General features: G+C 49.6%; 8 protein-coding genes across 9 annotated transcripts; 5 read left to right on the forward strand and 3 right to left on the reverse strand.

The window, feature by feature from the left end:
* The first annotated feature begins 1,356 nt into the window (after positions 1-1,356).
* On the forward strand, positions 1,357-3,300 carry FOIG_08315 (uncharacterized protein). The gene is made up of 2 exons (XM_031208313.1): positions 1,357-2,204; positions 2,276-3,300. Exons 1-2 carry the CDS (start codon positions 1,922-1,924, stop codon positions 2,776-2,778), a joined length of 786 nt encoding a protein of 261 aa, XP_031062447.1. The 5' UTR covers positions 1,357-1,921; the 3' UTR covers positions 2,779-3,300.
* A 268-nt stretch (positions 3,301-3,568) lies between these two features.
* On the reverse strand, positions 3,569-5,210 carry FOIG_08316 (diazepam-binding inhibitor (GABA receptor modulator, acyl-CoA-binding protein)). The gene is made up of 4 exons (XM_031208314.1): positions 4,892-5,210; positions 4,400-4,830; positions 4,283-4,350; positions 3,569-4,229 (listed from the first exon to the last, which is right to left on the reverse strand). The coding sequence occupies exons 2-4, from the start codon at positions 4,482-4,484 to the stop codon at positions 4,077-4,079; spliced, it is 306 nt and encodes a 101-aa protein (XP_031062448.1). The 5' UTR covers positions 4,485-4,830; positions 4,892-5,210; the 3' UTR covers positions 3,569-4,076.
* FOIG_08317 (uncharacterized protein) lies at positions 4,833-7,448 on the forward strand. Its single transcript, XM_031208315.1, has 2 exons — positions 4,833-5,429; positions 5,486-7,448. Exons 1-2 carry the CDS (start codon positions 5,313-5,315, stop codon positions 6,491-6,493), a joined length of 1,125 nt encoding a protein of 374 aa, XP_031062449.1. The 5' UTR covers positions 4,833-5,312; the 3' UTR covers positions 6,494-7,448.
* Positions 5,624-8,190, reverse strand: FOIG_08318 (actin cytoskeleton-regulatory complex protein END3). The gene is made up of 3 exons (XM_031208316.1): positions 7,658-8,190; positions 7,371-7,605; positions 5,624-7,321 (listed from the first exon to the last, which is right to left on the reverse strand). The coding sequence occupies exons 1-3, from the start codon at positions 7,892-7,894 to the stop codon at positions 6,600-6,602; spliced, it is 1,194 nt and encodes a 397-aa protein (XP_031062450.1). The 5' UTR covers positions 7,895-8,190; the 3' UTR covers positions 5,624-6,599.
* A 733-nt stretch (positions 8,191-8,923) lies between these two features.
* Positions 8,924-9,784, forward strand: FOIG_08319 (isopentenyl-diphosphate delta-isomerase; the record flags this gene model as incomplete). Its single annotated transcript, XM_031208317.1, has 3 exons — positions 8,924-9,113; positions 9,165-9,503; positions 9,552-9,784. The coding sequence occupies 3 exons, from the start codon at positions 8,924-8,926 to the stop codon at positions 9,782-9,784; spliced, it is 762 nt and encodes a 253-aa protein (XP_031062451.1).
* A 211-nt stretch (positions 9,785-9,995) lies between these two features.
* On the forward strand, positions 9,996-10,951 carry FOIG_08320 (uncharacterized protein; the record flags this gene model as incomplete). Its single annotated transcript, XM_031208318.1, has 2 exons — positions 9,996-10,091; positions 10,598-10,951. 2 exons carry the CDS (start codon positions 9,996-9,998, stop codon positions 10,949-10,951), a joined length of 450 nt encoding a protein of 149 aa, XP_031062452.1.
* On the reverse strand, positions 10,063-14,101 carry FOIG_08321 (replication factor A2). Of its 2 annotated transcripts, XM_031208320.1 has the most exons (4): positions 14,013-14,072; positions 13,818-13,941; positions 13,643-13,755; positions 10,063-13,589 (listed from the first exon to the last, which is right to left on the reverse strand). In XM_031208320.1, the coding sequence occupies exons 2-4, from the start codon at positions 13,819-13,821 to the stop codon at positions 12,873-12,875; spliced, it is 834 nt and encodes a 277-aa protein (XP_031062454.1). In that variant the 5' UTR covers positions 13,822-13,941; positions 14,013-14,072; the 3' UTR covers positions 10,063-12,872. The 2 variants fall into 2 exon arrangements, with proteins under 2 accessions (XP_031062454.1, XP_031062453.1); XM_031208319.1 differs by having other exon boundaries at positions 13,818-14,101.
* FOIG_08322 (uncharacterized protein) lies at positions 11,492-12,399 on the forward strand (the record flags this gene model as incomplete). The annotated part of the gene is made up of 3 exons (XM_031208321.1): positions 11,492-11,820; positions 11,869-12,121; positions 12,184-12,399. The coding sequence occupies 3 exons, from the start codon at positions 11,492-11,494 to the stop codon at positions 12,397-12,399; spliced, it is 798 nt and encodes a 265-aa protein (XP_031062455.1).
* Positions 14,102-14,288: the final 187 nt, after the last annotated feature.

Below are 14,288 nucleotides of genomic sequence, written 5' to 3' on the forward strand. Positions count from 1 at the left end.
GCACAACAGAGTGATACAGTCTAAGGAGTAACTACTAGGTAGCAAAGTGATCAAGTCGCGCAAAGGTCAATAGACGCTCAGGTACTGGCTTAGTCTGGGGAACAGGCTCGCATTGAAATTAAGATTGCCACTGACGTTACTGGGTCCAGACTTTGGACCCCTGCCAATTGGTTGCTCTGTGGGTTAAGTGGTTGAGTTAATGGCGCATGACCTTGTCGTTTAAATAACCTGAAACCAAGGCCAAGCCCGCTGAGCGAAAAAGAGAGACGAGGGTTGGTCGTCAGTCCGTGAGAGAGAGCCAATAGAATTGTAGTCAAAGCGCTAGCGATTATATGTGAATCGACCAAATCGATAGAGAATGTGATATTCGACATTAAGTGTCTTACTTTTAGGTACCTAGTAGTCATTGTTGAGACAATTCGTTGTCTAAAAGAACATATTATCCGATACGTACTCGGTCAAAGGACGCCAAGTCTTTGTTCCTGTTCCTGCGTCAGGCGGGCTCTTAGCGCAACGGGCCTCGGGTAGTACCTGCAGCCTCCCACTGGACCCCTGAAGTTACACAACTCACAGTGCTCAAATCAACCACTCAGAGGCTGCAATGAGTGACATGCCCCAGTATTCAGTCTCAGGTACCTGCCGTAAAAGGCAAAACCACCATGCGCTATCTCTTCTTTTTCTCCCCCTCACAGAGACAATAGCCGGGAGAGGTCAGCAAAGAGGCTGATCGCTATTGAAGGAATATCACCCTTTGACGTCAAAAGGAACTTGGCATTTTTCGGTAAAGCATATGCAAGATTGACTCTCGAGTTTGGGCGAGAGACCAACTGATTCTCCAAGATTGCGCTCTTTTACACCATGGCCTAGTAGGGCTTGGCCTGTGTTTTTGTAAGTGGGCGGCTAATTAACCTGGGCTCTCAAATCTATCAACTCGTTAGTTCGTCTTTACTAACAGCTGTCATTTGCCCGAGCTGGCGATCATTTCAGAGGATCTGGGGTGGAAAATATCTCAAATGGGCCATTTGTTAATAGGCAGAAGAAACAAGTCGCACCACAAAGCCATGTGGTATCGTCTTGTTTTACCTTTTCGCTCCAAGGTTGCATCTGCTATTTATCTTCGATAGCTGTTTCAACACAAAACCCTATATCCATGCCTTTCAAACATCTTTTCCTGTCACAAAACGCTCAAACCATCGAGCAACCTCCGTATCAGGTCCCGTTGCCCCCCAGTCCATCCATATTAGGCATGGTGTTTTTCTTGTTGTCCGCGGATTGGTGGTGATTGAAGCAAACCACGATGGGCATTTTAAATTAAAAAATATCAAAAGAATTAGGGGGCCCCTGTCCTTGTTACCCCCGGGAACAGAACCACTGCAGGGCCAGACTGCTTCTGCATGATGCTCCGTCTTGCACCAGCCTATCACGGCCATGAAACCCGTCCCCATTTACCAGGGAAGGAAGGGTCGAGTTTTTGACGGTTCCATTGCTGCTTCCCGAGAGACGAGAGAGACAGAGCCCTTCCTTCCTTAGGCTTGGTGTGGCCCAGTCTCTCACTGCCTCTACTAGTACTTACATGAATGTGCCCCCATCTCGACGACTTCATCTTTTTGATCTTCCCTCACACACCTCTTCGTTCGTCCTTGTTGTCGTCGCTGCTATCCTAGAGAATCGTCCTTTTATCGATACTCGTTCCGTTCTTTAACAACAACAACAGTCGTTTATACTCTGATCCTAGTTTTATCTAGCATTCACTCACTCACTCGCTCGCTCGCTTACCGCTCAACGCAAAACCGCCTTCTCCACCGTCATCGGTATACCCTGTTGTGGCTTTCCTCCCTGTCAGCCAGATCGGACTCGTATAAGCCAACCCAGCTCAACTTCAACTTCGTTCGAATTCCAGCCTTTTTGCTCGTTTGACAAGATGCTTTTCCGAACCATCGCCTCTGTCGCTTTCCTGGCTTGTGCCAGCAACGTTGCTGCCGAGCCCCAGCCTTACAAGCTGGTCAAGGCACCCGTTGAGGGTCTCAGCCTCGCTCGCCGTTCTACTCCCGGATACCAGCCTGATCAGTCAGTCTGCGGTGGCGGCGGTGACACTTGCGCTGAGGCTTGTGGTGCTGGTTACGAGTCTTGCCCTTCCGAGGATGACTCTACCCACTGTTTCAACCCTACCGTTAAGCAGTCTTGCTGCTTTGACGGCACTGGAAGTATGTACACCCAGACTCATTCATCTATGAGTCTTTTCATAGAGCAAACTGAATACTAACTATCTCTCTAGACTCTTGCGATGCGGGTTACTACTGCTCTCATGACACCAAGGCCCAGACCTGGTGCTGCCCTGAATCTATGGATCTTGCTCAGTGTGCCAAGGCGTATGGCGTTAAGGACGGCCTCAAGACCGAGAAGCTCATGACCTCCACCGCTGCTCCCACCGTTGCTACTACCACTGCTGCTCCTACCACCACCTCTGCCCTGGAGACCACCTCGACAACCGTCTACATCATCAGCACCTCTCTTGCCAGCACGGAGCCTGCAACCACCACCAAGTCGGTTGTCGCTAAGACCACGACCAAGGCTGCTAAGACCACCATTGTTGCCCCTAGCTCTGGCTACAGCACGGCTTGGAGTGGTTCCAACAGCACCATCGCCACTGCCGCGCCTACTCAGCCATCTGAGTCCGCTCCTGGCTCTGCCGAGCCTTCCACCATTAGCAGTGGTGCTTCCCTCACTGGCGTCAGTGCCATGCTCCTCGCTGCTGCTGGCTTCTTCGCCCTTCTCTAAGTCACAAACTTCCCCGTGGAAACACTGGTTTTCGCGAGATACCACCCAAAATGACGCTCATGCGTCGTCGCGAATAATGACTCAATGATGAAGAAAGCAACGAAAGGCTTTATGCGTGGAACACGCCAAGTAAGAGGTGGATTGAAAACAAAACACGTGGTGCAATGTCGAGCTACATTATTCTTCTGATGAAATACCCCTTTTTCGATATCCCCATTCTGTTTACGTCTTCAACTGGAGTTGATCGGCTTGGTGTTTTTGGTTGGTTAGGAAAAGAGCATGAGGAGGACGAGTTGAAACGAAATGAGAAACGCTCAGCGCTTGGAACATACATTCTTACGATCGGTATACGGTTTTCGTATACCTTGTTACACCTAAAACTTACTTGCTATTCGTCACGTTGCGAGAGCTTAGTCTCCGCCTCGTATACTTGACATTAATAATTGCCCTGGTAGACAATTTTACTCGACATTGCACACAATTCAACCAAGACATTCTATACAATGATGAGAAACAGTGACGCTTATTTGTGAAATCGTCGCAACAAATGTGAGCCATTGAGAATAGCAAGTATATAAGTCTTACATATCCACTCTTCTCAATGCGCCATGCGCCAATGAGCTGCAACGAACTTAATAGATACTGGACTGTGGTATTACTGTGTTATGTAAGGAGCTGGATGATATATTGATGATCTGGCATGGTTCAATAGCAGCTCATATCCATGTCCTATGTTGTATTGATCTACGCATATCATATCTGTAGATCTGTCTCCATAGACCTTCAGTCAGATACTCCGACGCCTTATGTAATGACATTTGAGGCGCAAGTCCAAGGCCAAATTGGGACTACAGGCAACGAAGTTGTACATTCTCCTACAAAACTCAAGTGCCTGCTACACCACAATGTCATGAGTTGAGGAGTATTACGTGATACTGCACCACCAAGTTTGGGAATCACCGTCAGCTGTGAGTGATGTCACATGTGACCGGGAGCGAAATCCCATGACATGTTGCCCACCAAGGAACACATAACACATAAAGGTCATGCTCCTGGTACGATACGAGTACTCTGCTTTGGAAGTCTGGACGGCATCAATGACGCAAAACGAAAGGGTATGATTTATCTCGGCAGCTAAATACGATGCGTGCTATAGGCAGCGTAAAAGGGAACCACAAAAGGGCTTCTCCCATCTGATCTGATTCCAACATTGTATGGTTTCATATGCGTTTAGATATTCCTGCTCTTGACTTGTTCCGTCGTGGAGGCTTGTCTATTCGAAGTGGTGATTTGGAAGCTTAGTTACCAACGGCCTCGGGAACCTTGTTGGCATCGTAGCCGCATTTCTCCTTGAGCTCCTCAACCAGCTCAACGTACTTGGCCTGAGCGGCCTCGGGGGTGAGCTTTTCCTCCTCAGCAGCCTTCTTCCAGGCGTTGTACTTGGCCTTGCCCTGACAGCGGTGTTAGTTTGTCGCGGGCAAGGAATATAGGCTTCAAAACTTGCCTTGAGGTCGAACATGCCGGGGGCGGTAGCAGCGGAGAAGTCCTCACCGTTGGCGACCTTGTAGAGTCCTGAAAACGTTAGCTGAGAGGTTGAAGACACGAATCAGAGAGACTCTACCGTAGAGCCTGAGAAGATCGTCGGTGTTGGGCTTAGAGGTAAGCTTCTTGGAGTCCTCGACGGCCTTCTGGAAAGATTCAGACATGATGGGCAAAGAAGTGAGAAAGTTGTTGGAGTTATTGGAGGAATCAAGTTTGGAGAAGAAGGTAAGAAAGAGAAGAGCTGTTGGGATGTTTGTTGAGGAACTTAACTTGGCTTCTCCCGTCGTGCGGGTTATAGCGGGGTCATGGGATTCAATGGAGGGGCTCAGGGGCCAAGTTGCGCTGAGTGACGTCGTGATCTGCCATTGGTTACTTTGGGGGACCTTCCCTACCTTCCTTAAGTGAGATGAGAAGGGGATCTGCCGAGGGAAGGAAGTAGCTGCTGGATAATTGCGACTGAATGGTGAAGCGAGGCACGTGGGGAACAGGGGCTATAATTCTTGGAGATACCTATATTATTTATTATGGTATAACGAATGAATATAGACAATGCTTTGTTGATACTACTTACCTATGCATCAATATCGGATGCAAAGCATGAGCACAAGCAAGCTTCGACAGCTCCCCACCTCGGGGTCTGAGACTGAACAAGAGCTCAGCATGAGCTGAACAGAGTAGAAAACCCATACAAATACATCAGCTGAAGCTACGATAGCCTCAAATCAGATATTGCAGTTTCCGACGAGCCTGAAACATAGGCCGTTCCGGAACATCTTTTCGTTACACAGCCTTGAACTCGTCATAGACGAGCTTAGTATTGCTCCGAGACCATCGGGAGCGGAACAATCATGCTCGCTCGGCTTTAAACTTTCACAGCTCACATGTCTCTCCGACGTTAACTACACGTTACATGAGCAACTCAGTTTTGATAAAGAGTGCCACAAACCTCCAAGAAATAACCATCAAGCTCACTTCACATCAATTGATTAATCATGACAAAAACCGTCGTCGTATTAGGCGGTAGCCTAGGCGGTATGGCCGTCACCCATCAACTGCTCAAGTACACGCGACCTCGTGAACAAGATCTCAAAGTTATACTGGTCTCAAAGGTACTCACTCAACAGATTCTGTTCTCTTTACGCTATCGATACTGACAAGCTTACAGAGCAGCCACTTCTACTGGAACCTAGCTTCTGTTCGCGCCATTGTCCCTGGCGTTATAAATGATGATGAGATTTTTGCGCCTATCAAGCCAGGCCTGGATCAGTATCCCGCCGGCAGCGTTGAGTTCATTGTCGGCACCGCTTCTGGCGTTGATCACACGGCCCGTACCGTAACAGTCGATACAGATGCTGGTGCTGATCAGAAGACCGTGCTCAAGTATGATCATCTTGTCATTGCTACTGGTGCCGAAACCGTTGACCCCTCACTCCCTTGGAAAGCATCCAGCTCGCACGAGGAGCTCGTGGAGAGCCTTCACAGCACTGCTGAAAAGGTTGAAAAGGCTACGCATGTTGTTGTCGCCGGTGCCGGAGCTACAGGCGTTGAACTCGCGGGCGAAATTCAATATGCTTATCCCTCGACTACCGTTCTACTCATCTCAGCTGAGGACAAAGTCGTCGCTGGAGACCAGATTGCTGGTAGTGTTGAGTCTGAGCTGAAGCGCCTTGGTGTTGAGATCCGTGCTGGTGTACGATCCAAGGACACGACGGAACTACCAGATGGCAAGACGTTGGTGAAGCTGTCCAATGGGGAGGAGTTGGTGACAGATTTATTCCTCGCGACGATGGGATTGAAGCCAAATTCTGGGTTCCTGCCCAAGGAGTGGCTTACCAAGCAGGGCTATGTCGACGTGGACGATGAGATGCGCGTCAAGAATGCAGAGGGTGTATGGGCAGTTGGAGACGTCGTATCCAAGCCTCGCGCCGCATTCTTGATCACGGAGGCTCAGGCTGCCGGTGTCTTCAAGAACATTGACCTCGTACTCAAAGGCAAGGAACCACAGCCTGTGAGCGGTCCTCGAGTGGATGCTTTTCTATGCGCCACAGGTCGAAGTCGCGGAGCTGGACGCCTAGGCAAAGTTCCGGTGCCATCGCTTGCTGTATGGGCCGTCAAGGGTCGTACATTAGGTCTAGAACGTACCAAGAAGTACGTCAACGGAAGTATGTGGTGATTGAGAATGCGTGTAGTGCAATGCCTGATATCCTATTCAAGAAAGCGCCATGATATTCCTACAAAGTAAAAACAACATACCCACACCCATAATCTAATTAATTCGCCTATCCTCTCTTCTCGTCTTCAATCTCCCGCCTGATCTGCTCAAGAACTTGCTCTCGTGTTCTCAAGTGATTCTCTAGGCCCTCGACCTGCTCCCGGACTGTCTGGAGATCTTCCTGTATGCTCTTGAGACTTCCTCCAGCCGCGCTCTTACCAGTTCCCTCTTCCAATTCCCTAAGTTCTCGTCGCTTGTATTCGAGCAATTGATCGAGTTCCTTCTTAACAAGTGCAGGCTTAGAATCGCGTTTGCCGCCTTTCCGGCGTTCCGCGATCTCCTCCACCTTCTTTATCTTATCCTCGAGGTCCTGGAGCTTGCGCTTCAGTCGAACCTCTTCCCAGTCCTCCGTCTTTTCCGTAGAGAAATCCGTGCCCGAGCTCTTGAAGCCGCTTCGACCCAGGCGCGTTAGGTATTGATCGCCGAACTTAGCCTTACGGCCAGTACTTGTGGTGTCGTCAGCCTTGGTGGCCCATCGCGAGTTAGCGCCTGTTCGCTGGTTGTCGACTTGATAATCAATCTGGTTGCGCTCAAAGCTCGATCGAAGCGACGCCGGAACGGTACGGGGGATTCGGAAACCCTCATGTCGGTAGTTAAGGATATGTAGGAATGCGAGACAAGCATCCTTGTTGATAGTCGATTGCGCCGAGGGGTTGATCAGATTCCAGGCGGATCGGACATCGGTATCGGGAACGTCAAGGGACTCGTAAAGGTCACTAAGCGCATGGACTATGATCGTTAGCTTTATTTCCCAGAATTCAGGTTACCATAGACATACAATCCACCTCGCCGCGCATATCTCGGTTCTCCTGGTAGATCTGCTCGTATTTGGCCTTGTCCGCAGGCTTCATGTACCATTCGAATCCGTCTTTGAGCCCCAGGTCCTCCGAGTCGTCCTCAACCTGCTCGAACTGTACTGACTTTCCGGTGATAGCTTGGCCAGCCTGCACGAGATGAGCCTTGGACTCAGGGACAAGCCAGTCGGGCAATGTCGTCGGCACATCCGCGTATTCCTGAAATTCGTAAGTTACAAAGCCAAAGAACCACTCAGCGACCGTGCCATACTCCGTTGAGAATATCAAAGATAATGCGCATGGCAACGCAAAACTCCTCGAAATCAAGGTTTCCATCATTATCCACGTCCGCAAGATCCCATACTCGTTCTAGCTGATCATCTCGGAGGCCACTGTTCTTCAGAACAGGAGCGGCTTGTTCACCTGTAAGGAACTTGCCGCCTCCTGTTCGCGTAGAGAAGATATTCCAGTACGTTTCAATTTCCTGCGCCTCGATCTTGGGAGCCATGATTACGTCTGGGGGCTATGGACAGCCGCGTGGAGTTATTGTTCGAAGTCGAGTAAAAGCAAAAGGGCGCTCTAATTAAACCGGATTAGAAAGAGATAGAGGCAATCGTTTTGGCGGCGACCGCAGAGGATATTGAATTAGCGAAAAGGCAAAGATGGAGGTTCTGTGGTCAAGGTAGAGTGAGCTGGAGGTTGAATGACGAAGCCAGCTCTCCAGCCACGCCTGGATAGGCCTGCATTTCCCCTGATGCGTCTGCGGCCCCCGCTTAGCCAATATCCAAATTAGCGCATAATCTTACTGGCAAGAAAGTTTGTTGATCAGTGAGAGGATAGAGCATGTAAGTCATTGGCATCACTTATTGAGTTTACTCTTATTCTAGCAAGACTTGAGGATATGTCACTCTTAACAGTACGATTCTACAACATGCATCTGAGTCGCTCGCGAGTTTATGGACAGCATACCGTCACCCCTCTCTAAGCCCAGCCTGTCATAGAGGCTATAGTTCGCTAAGTGTATGTGTTGTCTAAGTTACCGTTGATCGTCACTATGGCATTTTATCATGAACTTACGCCTTTTAGTAAGAGGAGGATAATTTGCATGTTAATAGTTGAGTCCTTGAAACCTATCATCTGGTACACATACGCTAAAACAAGAAGAGGTTCACCGAGAGTGACTGGCCAACAGCCACAGCCCAGGCTTTGAGTGGTTGAGCCCCACTGCCAAATAAGGAAGGGACCTGGAGAGAACCCCCATAAACTCAGCTCTCAATGGCTGATTCACAAGGTTGTGGGCCTGCAGTAGCGGGTAGAGGGGTACGGGTGCCACACCCGATAACTTTTTGGAGGGGCAAATGGTAAAGAAGGCGCGAAACAAATGACCCTTTAAATTAATCCTTTCTTCAGACCGCTTGACCCCGTTCCTCATATATGTATACCCGCTGTCTGTTTGTCTGTGGCGCACCCTGAACTTGAAAAGCATCGCGAACTGTCTCTTCTCCATAACTCAGACTCTTCTGCTGTTTAAATCACCATGTCTACAACAACTACCACTACAACCCAGCCTATCACGGCCGAATCTATGCTCCGTCTCTTCCCGGACATCGACACCAGCTCAGAGCCTCTCTCCGGTCATGATGAGGAGCAAATCCGTCTTATGGATGAGGTCTGCATTGTCCTCGACGAGAATGACAAGCCAATCGGTACCGCCAGCAAGAAGATCTGTAAGGGAAACCGCACCACTATCCAATACCCCCTCTTACTTAGACTATTAGGCCATCTCATGACCAACATCGATAAGGGCCTCCTTCACCGCGCCTTTTCCGTCTTCCTCTTCAACGACAAGAACGAGCTCCTCCTTCAGCAGCGCGCATCTGAAAAGATCACCTTCCCCGATATGTGGACCAACACTTGCTGCTCCCACCCCCTCCACATCCCTACCGAGACTGGCGCTTCCCTTGAAGACTCAATCGCCGGTGTCAAGCGAGCTGCTCAGCGCAAGCTTGAGCACGAGCTGGGTATCAAGAAGGAGCAGGTTCCCTTCGAGGATTTCCATTTCCTCACCCGAATCCACTACAAGGCCCCCAGCGACGGCAAGTGGGGTGAGCACGAGAGTATGTGCATCCAATATTAAATGTTACAGTATCTAATAGCCGGCGCAGTTGACTACATCCTCTTCATCAAGGCCAACGTCGATCTCGACATCAACAAGAACGAGGTCAGAGATACACAATACGTCACTCCCGAGAAGCTCAAGCAACAATTCGACGACCCCAGCCTGGTTTTCACACCTTGGTTCAAGCTCATTTGCAACTCTATGCTCTTCGAGTGGTGGCAGAACCTCGACTCCGGCTTGAATAAGTACATGAACGAGCAGGAGATTAGACGCATGTAACGATATATGGATAACGAGTCAAGGAGAGAAAATGCCTAAAACGAAAGGGGAAGCAGTGTAAGTGCCAGACCCAGACTTGGCATACGGTGCATTGGGTTTTTGCAGTCAATCAGCTTAGATATCCGTTGTTAGATCTTGCTGCGTTAATGTTTACGAGCAACTGAGCCACATTCAATTTGAGACCATTTCACTACCAAATTCACCTATCAAGATGGAGGATACCATGACCAACACCGCCAATCAGAGTCTCACACTTATTCAGCACGGCCGGGCCGTTGGGCATGGTTATCTTGAACTGAACTTCCATGTACGAGCCAATGATCCAGGATCATGATGCTTCGGTTCCCCGCATCATCCGGCATGACATACCGGTGGTGAGTCTTATCAAGTGACACAGTACTGATAAAAGGATTGGTGAGTCCTGGCGCCGTTGCAAGCCGTGGCCATCCACCAACAAACAACATGCATGATGCTCTTTGACAACACCTACTACGACCCTTTCAGTTTGGGCTCCTGCGACTGCATCCAACTGGAACATCGGGGCCAATGACGGTTTTTCTTGGCTTCTCAAATCAAGGGTTTTCGATCTCCTCCACACTCAGCTGCCGGTGGCTTGAGCCTTGACTCGAATCCTGCACAGAACTCCCTACTTCTGTGCTTCCGTGTATTCCACTGTATTCATCGAATTGAGTCCAATCTAGTCTCTAACTGCACAATTGATTGGAGTATCTCGGGACCCGGACTTCACAATCTGCTTTGCCCATGCAACGACAGCGTCACCCCCACGGTGTCGCAGCTGATCATGTGGTCTAGGATCGTCCTGTCAGCAAACACTGTGCTATCCTATCTCGCCTCGATTCCAGACTCGCTATTCACTGTCTCAGAATGGATCCCGAAGCTAGTCAATACCCCACGATAATAGCTGTCATGCATCATCTGGCCAATGGCATGTTGGTTTTCCACCTAGAGGCGCTCCGTATCTATGCTGCCCATCTTGAGGCCCACACGGCGTCTAACCAAGACTCGCCCTACTTAATCCCCCGAACGTTTCCTATCTCTCAGCTCCTCTTTGCTCATCATCTGTCTACTCAGTCACTCATCTCTCTTCCACAGACACTTACTTTGCTGAACTTCAATCTTGACCAGACAACAGCCGCTGGCCACTAACAGGACCCTCAGTCAGGATATCTTGCTAAGCCCTCTCCCAGAGGAGGCTGCTTTGAAGAATAGCCAACTCGGCGTCTTGCTATTGCTGCTACCACGTGCTGCTTGCTGCACTCAATTTCTTTGCACTGTTGACGGTCGTTGACTACTGTCCTGAAACCTCTGAACACTCCCACTTGACAAAACTTCTATCCATTCTCGTGAACTCTCGAAAAGCTTGGACGCTTCGTCGGCGAACTTCGCTCGATACAACCCCCTTCTACTAAGCCGTGATCGCGAGCCTGGCCCGCTCAAGTACCACCTTGATGTCGGTTGAAGTTCGCACCAGCCTTAATTGTCTCCGCCATCCCTCGAGGTTTACGTCCGTTTGCAGAACTCAACTGTCACGAGTTCATACGGGCGATAATTGTCAAAATATACAATGTGAGTCTGGATGCTTGGGCCACGAACTTATCATACTTAATACGCAATGGCGCCCCTTTCATTACCAGGAAGGGGCCCTTAGGTACAGCGAATAAATCCAGTACCGGTTAAACTGCCATCATGGAGACCAGCAAGAATAGTAAAAGTGGTATCCATGGCTCTGGGACATTGGCCAAGTGGCGGCGACGCTCCCTTATACCATCTACCTGGGAAACCTCTGTTCGTTTCGTTAACGTGAACGAGTCTGCGGCAGCTGGTAGTGCGCTGGCCCAGGCCTTTGCAACGGATGCCATGAGTCAGTATGTACTCGACGGCGACGACATGGCAGATTATTCGGATGAACAAAAGTGGAAGCTTCATGTTGACTATATGACTTATATGGTTGCAGCGCACTGCTACAAAGGAATGGTGACAACCATCGGGTCGGACTATGATGCTGTAGCTCTTTGGTACGTGAACCACGACTATAATCGCAATTTGATCTAACAGCCTTTCAGGCTTGCTCCTGGTCAGCAGATGGATGACTGGTGGACTAGTCTTCGCAGTGGTATGTGGAAGCTATACTATCAACTGTCAGCTGAAGGACGGAGACGATACTACGATGAGATGATCCCTGTTCTGGACCAGACCAAGGAAGAGGTCATGGGCGAAAGGAACCAGGATTGCTATTATCTCGTCTACATCGGTACCAAGCCTAATGCCCAAGGCAGAGGTTATGCCGGAAAACTGATCCGCGATATGGTCGCCAAGGTACTACAGTTGATGAGCACTTGTTCCACCTTCCATCGCTAGAGAAAACTAACAAGAGCCAGGCCGATGCTGAACAGCGTCCCATGTATCTTGAGTCCAGCACCGAACATAACAACGGCTACTACGCCAAGTTCGGTTTCGAGGTCAAATGTGACGTCGTCTTTGAGGGAGGCCCCGAGCCCATCACGATGTGGATCATGGTTCGCGAGCCTCAGAAGACTCGCCCCGCTTGTAGCTCTGTTATCGTTTCTGCCGTCAGCAGCGCAGTCAAGTTCTAGGGAGACGAGCCTCTGGTCCTTCCAAATGTCGATACAGGGTCAGAGGCTGGAGTCGAAGAGGTTGAGGATGTCCAGAACGTCACCCATGAGCAACAAGATTGGAAGAAATGTGTTGTGATGTGAGTTCTGGTTGCGCGAGAATTTGCGTTAGTTTACACCGAGTTCGTTGACTCTTGTCATTCTTTTGGACATTGGTATGTTTTGATGATATGAAGCAGTATGGCGCTGGCCTTTTTGTATTGCCAACATATGTCGACAGTCTCTACCGCAATAGCTGTCTATCTCTTCTGTTTTTGCAGTACGCCAACTAGCTCGAGTCATTCATTAGAGAGAAATAACCCATATAAGATTGTCATTCCTTCATAAGCTGGCCCCTCCTGTAACCGTAAACACCGTGCACCTAGCTTTTGTAGTTTGTATTCCGTATAAATTGCCCTTCTCGGAGCCCGCCCCTCATAAACTCAATTCTGATGTTAGTATTCGAGGATTGCCCATGTCTCGTCATCAACTGTGGTGTAGATAAGACCCTGGCCAAGCAGTTCGTCAGCAGCGGTGAGAGCATCCCGCACTGACATGCCAGTAGAGTTGGTGATGACGTTGAGATGGACACCTTCATTGCCACCAGGTGTGTCGTTCATAAAGTTGAACATCTTCTTGGCAAGCCCACTGCAGCCAGCGAGCTTAGTAGGCGCCTGGCCAGCGTTGCCGCCTCCATTGTCATTGTAGCCACCACCATCCACGAACATGCTATCTCCATCTCCATTGGAGCCACCTTGACCACCGAGAGGGCCCTTGGTGAAATAGAGATGAACATATGTAGCCTCGAGCATGTGGTAGTTGACCTCGTTGAAATCCGCCACAGGTCTGATAACATGAGCTCCGACGTGTCGCTTGTTGTTGAAGGACTTGAGACGACCCCAGACACGAACGTGAGACTCCAGCTCGAAACCGGGATCAGCATCGTCCTGCTTGTCGACATCGATCCACTTCTTGACCTCAATCATACCGGTTCCGTCATCGATGTTGAGGGTGATATTTGTAGGTTGAGGCTGGATCTTGCGAATCTGTCCGACGAATGTGATCTGTGTCACGGGGGAACCGTCGATTTTGAAGTCTGCACCAGCGTATGCCTCTTCGGCATCGAGGATCTGCTTGATTGTGACAGGGCGCAAGGACTCATCTTGGTATGACTAGTAGATATGAGAAAGAGTGGTAATTATCAGTTGTAGAGAGTGCGATGTACCTTGCCGCCGGCGCCGCCTTGACTGCCCTGCTGTGAACCACCAGCGAAGAAGCCGCCAGAATCGTCACCTCCTTGGGCGCCATAGCTTGTTTTTGTGAATCCAGAGTAAGCAGCTTTAAAGAAGAGTCAGAAGTGCAATTTTTGGCAGAGGGTGGGTGTCTTATAGTGTACTTACACATGATTGTGGTTGTGTGATGTTTGAGTTGGGCTAGGCAGAGCTCACGGTCAGGACGTGAAGATCAAGAGACGCGTTAAAACGCGCCTTAGTTTAATGGGCTCCATGATGCCCCGCCTTCACTCTGTGGGGCATTGGTTAGTTGCCTTAGTCATCGATGATAGCTTCTGGCGTTATGGAATAGAAGGCACGTGCTTGGGAATTATGATACCTACCTATCCAACAACTCAATGGAGGAAGCATATGCTTTGTTCCATGATAGCGCAAAGAAGAAGCTGATATGGAGTAACCTCTCGTTGATTCGATTGCTGTCTCTGTCAGCCCGAGACATCCTTGGACCTCTCCCAATACGGTAGGCGATCATGCATCTGCCGACATCCTGCCAAAGAGCCATGTTCCATCGCTAGCGAGTCTAAACACGAGGTAATGACCTGGATGGAAAACTATGGCATCGCTTAGAATATGCTACAG

The sequence above is a fragment of the Fusarium odoratissimum genome, assembly GCF_000260195.1.
Source record: "Fusarium odoratissimum NRRL 54006 unplaced genomic scaffold supercont1.12, whole genome shotgun sequence".
NCBI lineage: Eukaryota > Fungi > Ascomycota > Sordariomycetes > Hypocreales > Nectriaceae > Fusarium > Fusarium odoratissimum.

Excerpts from the sequence above, each read along its gene's own strand:
- FOIG_08315 (XM_031208313.1), top strand. The coding sequence starts at position 1,922 with ATGCTTTTCCGAACCATCGCCTCTGTCGCTTTCCTGGCTTGTGCCAGC. Across the intron at positions 2,205-2,275 it reads CTGCTTTGACGGCACTGGAA|ACTCTTGCGATGCGGGTTAC; the intron begins GTATGTACACCC and ends CTATCTCTCTAG.
- FOIG_08316 (XM_031208314.1), bottom strand. The coding sequence starts at position 4,484 with ATGTCTGAATCTTTCCAGAAGGCCGTCGAGGACTCCAAGAAGCTTACC. Across the intron at positions 4,351-4,399 it reads CGATCTTCTCAGGCTCTACG|GACTCTACAAGGTCGCCAAC; the intron begins GTAGAGTCTCTC and ends TAACGTTTTCAG. Across the intron at positions 4,230-4,282 it reads CCGGCATGTTCGACCTCAAG|GGCAAGGCCAAGTACAACGC; the intron begins GCAAGTTTTGAA and ends CACCGCTGTCAG.
- FOIG_08317 (XM_031208315.1), top strand. The coding sequence starts at position 5,313 with ATGACAAAAACCGTCGTCGTATTAGGCGGTAGCCTAGGCGGTATGGCC. Across the intron at positions 5,430-5,485 it reads AAGTTATACTGGTCTCAAAG|AGCAGCCACTTCTACTGGAA; the intron begins GTACTCACTCAA and ends ACAAGCTTACAG.
- FOIG_08318 (XM_031208316.1), bottom strand. The coding sequence starts at position 7,894 with ATGGCTCCCAAGATCGAGGCGCAGGAAATTGAAACGTACTGGAATATC. Across the intron at positions 7,606-7,657 it reads TCTTTGATATTCTCAACGGA|GAATACGCGGATGTGCCGAC; the intron begins GTATGGCACGGT and ends TACGAATTTCAG. Across the intron at positions 7,322-7,370 it reads TATGCGCGGCGAGGTGGATT|TCCATGCGCTTAGTGACCTT; the intron begins GTATGTCTATGG and ends TAACGATCATAG.
- FOIG_08321 (XM_031208319.1), bottom strand. Across the intron at positions 13,590-13,642 it reads AAGGCGGCGCCGGCGGCAAG|TCATACCAAGATGAGTCCTT; the intron begins GTACATCGCACT and ends CATATCTACTAG.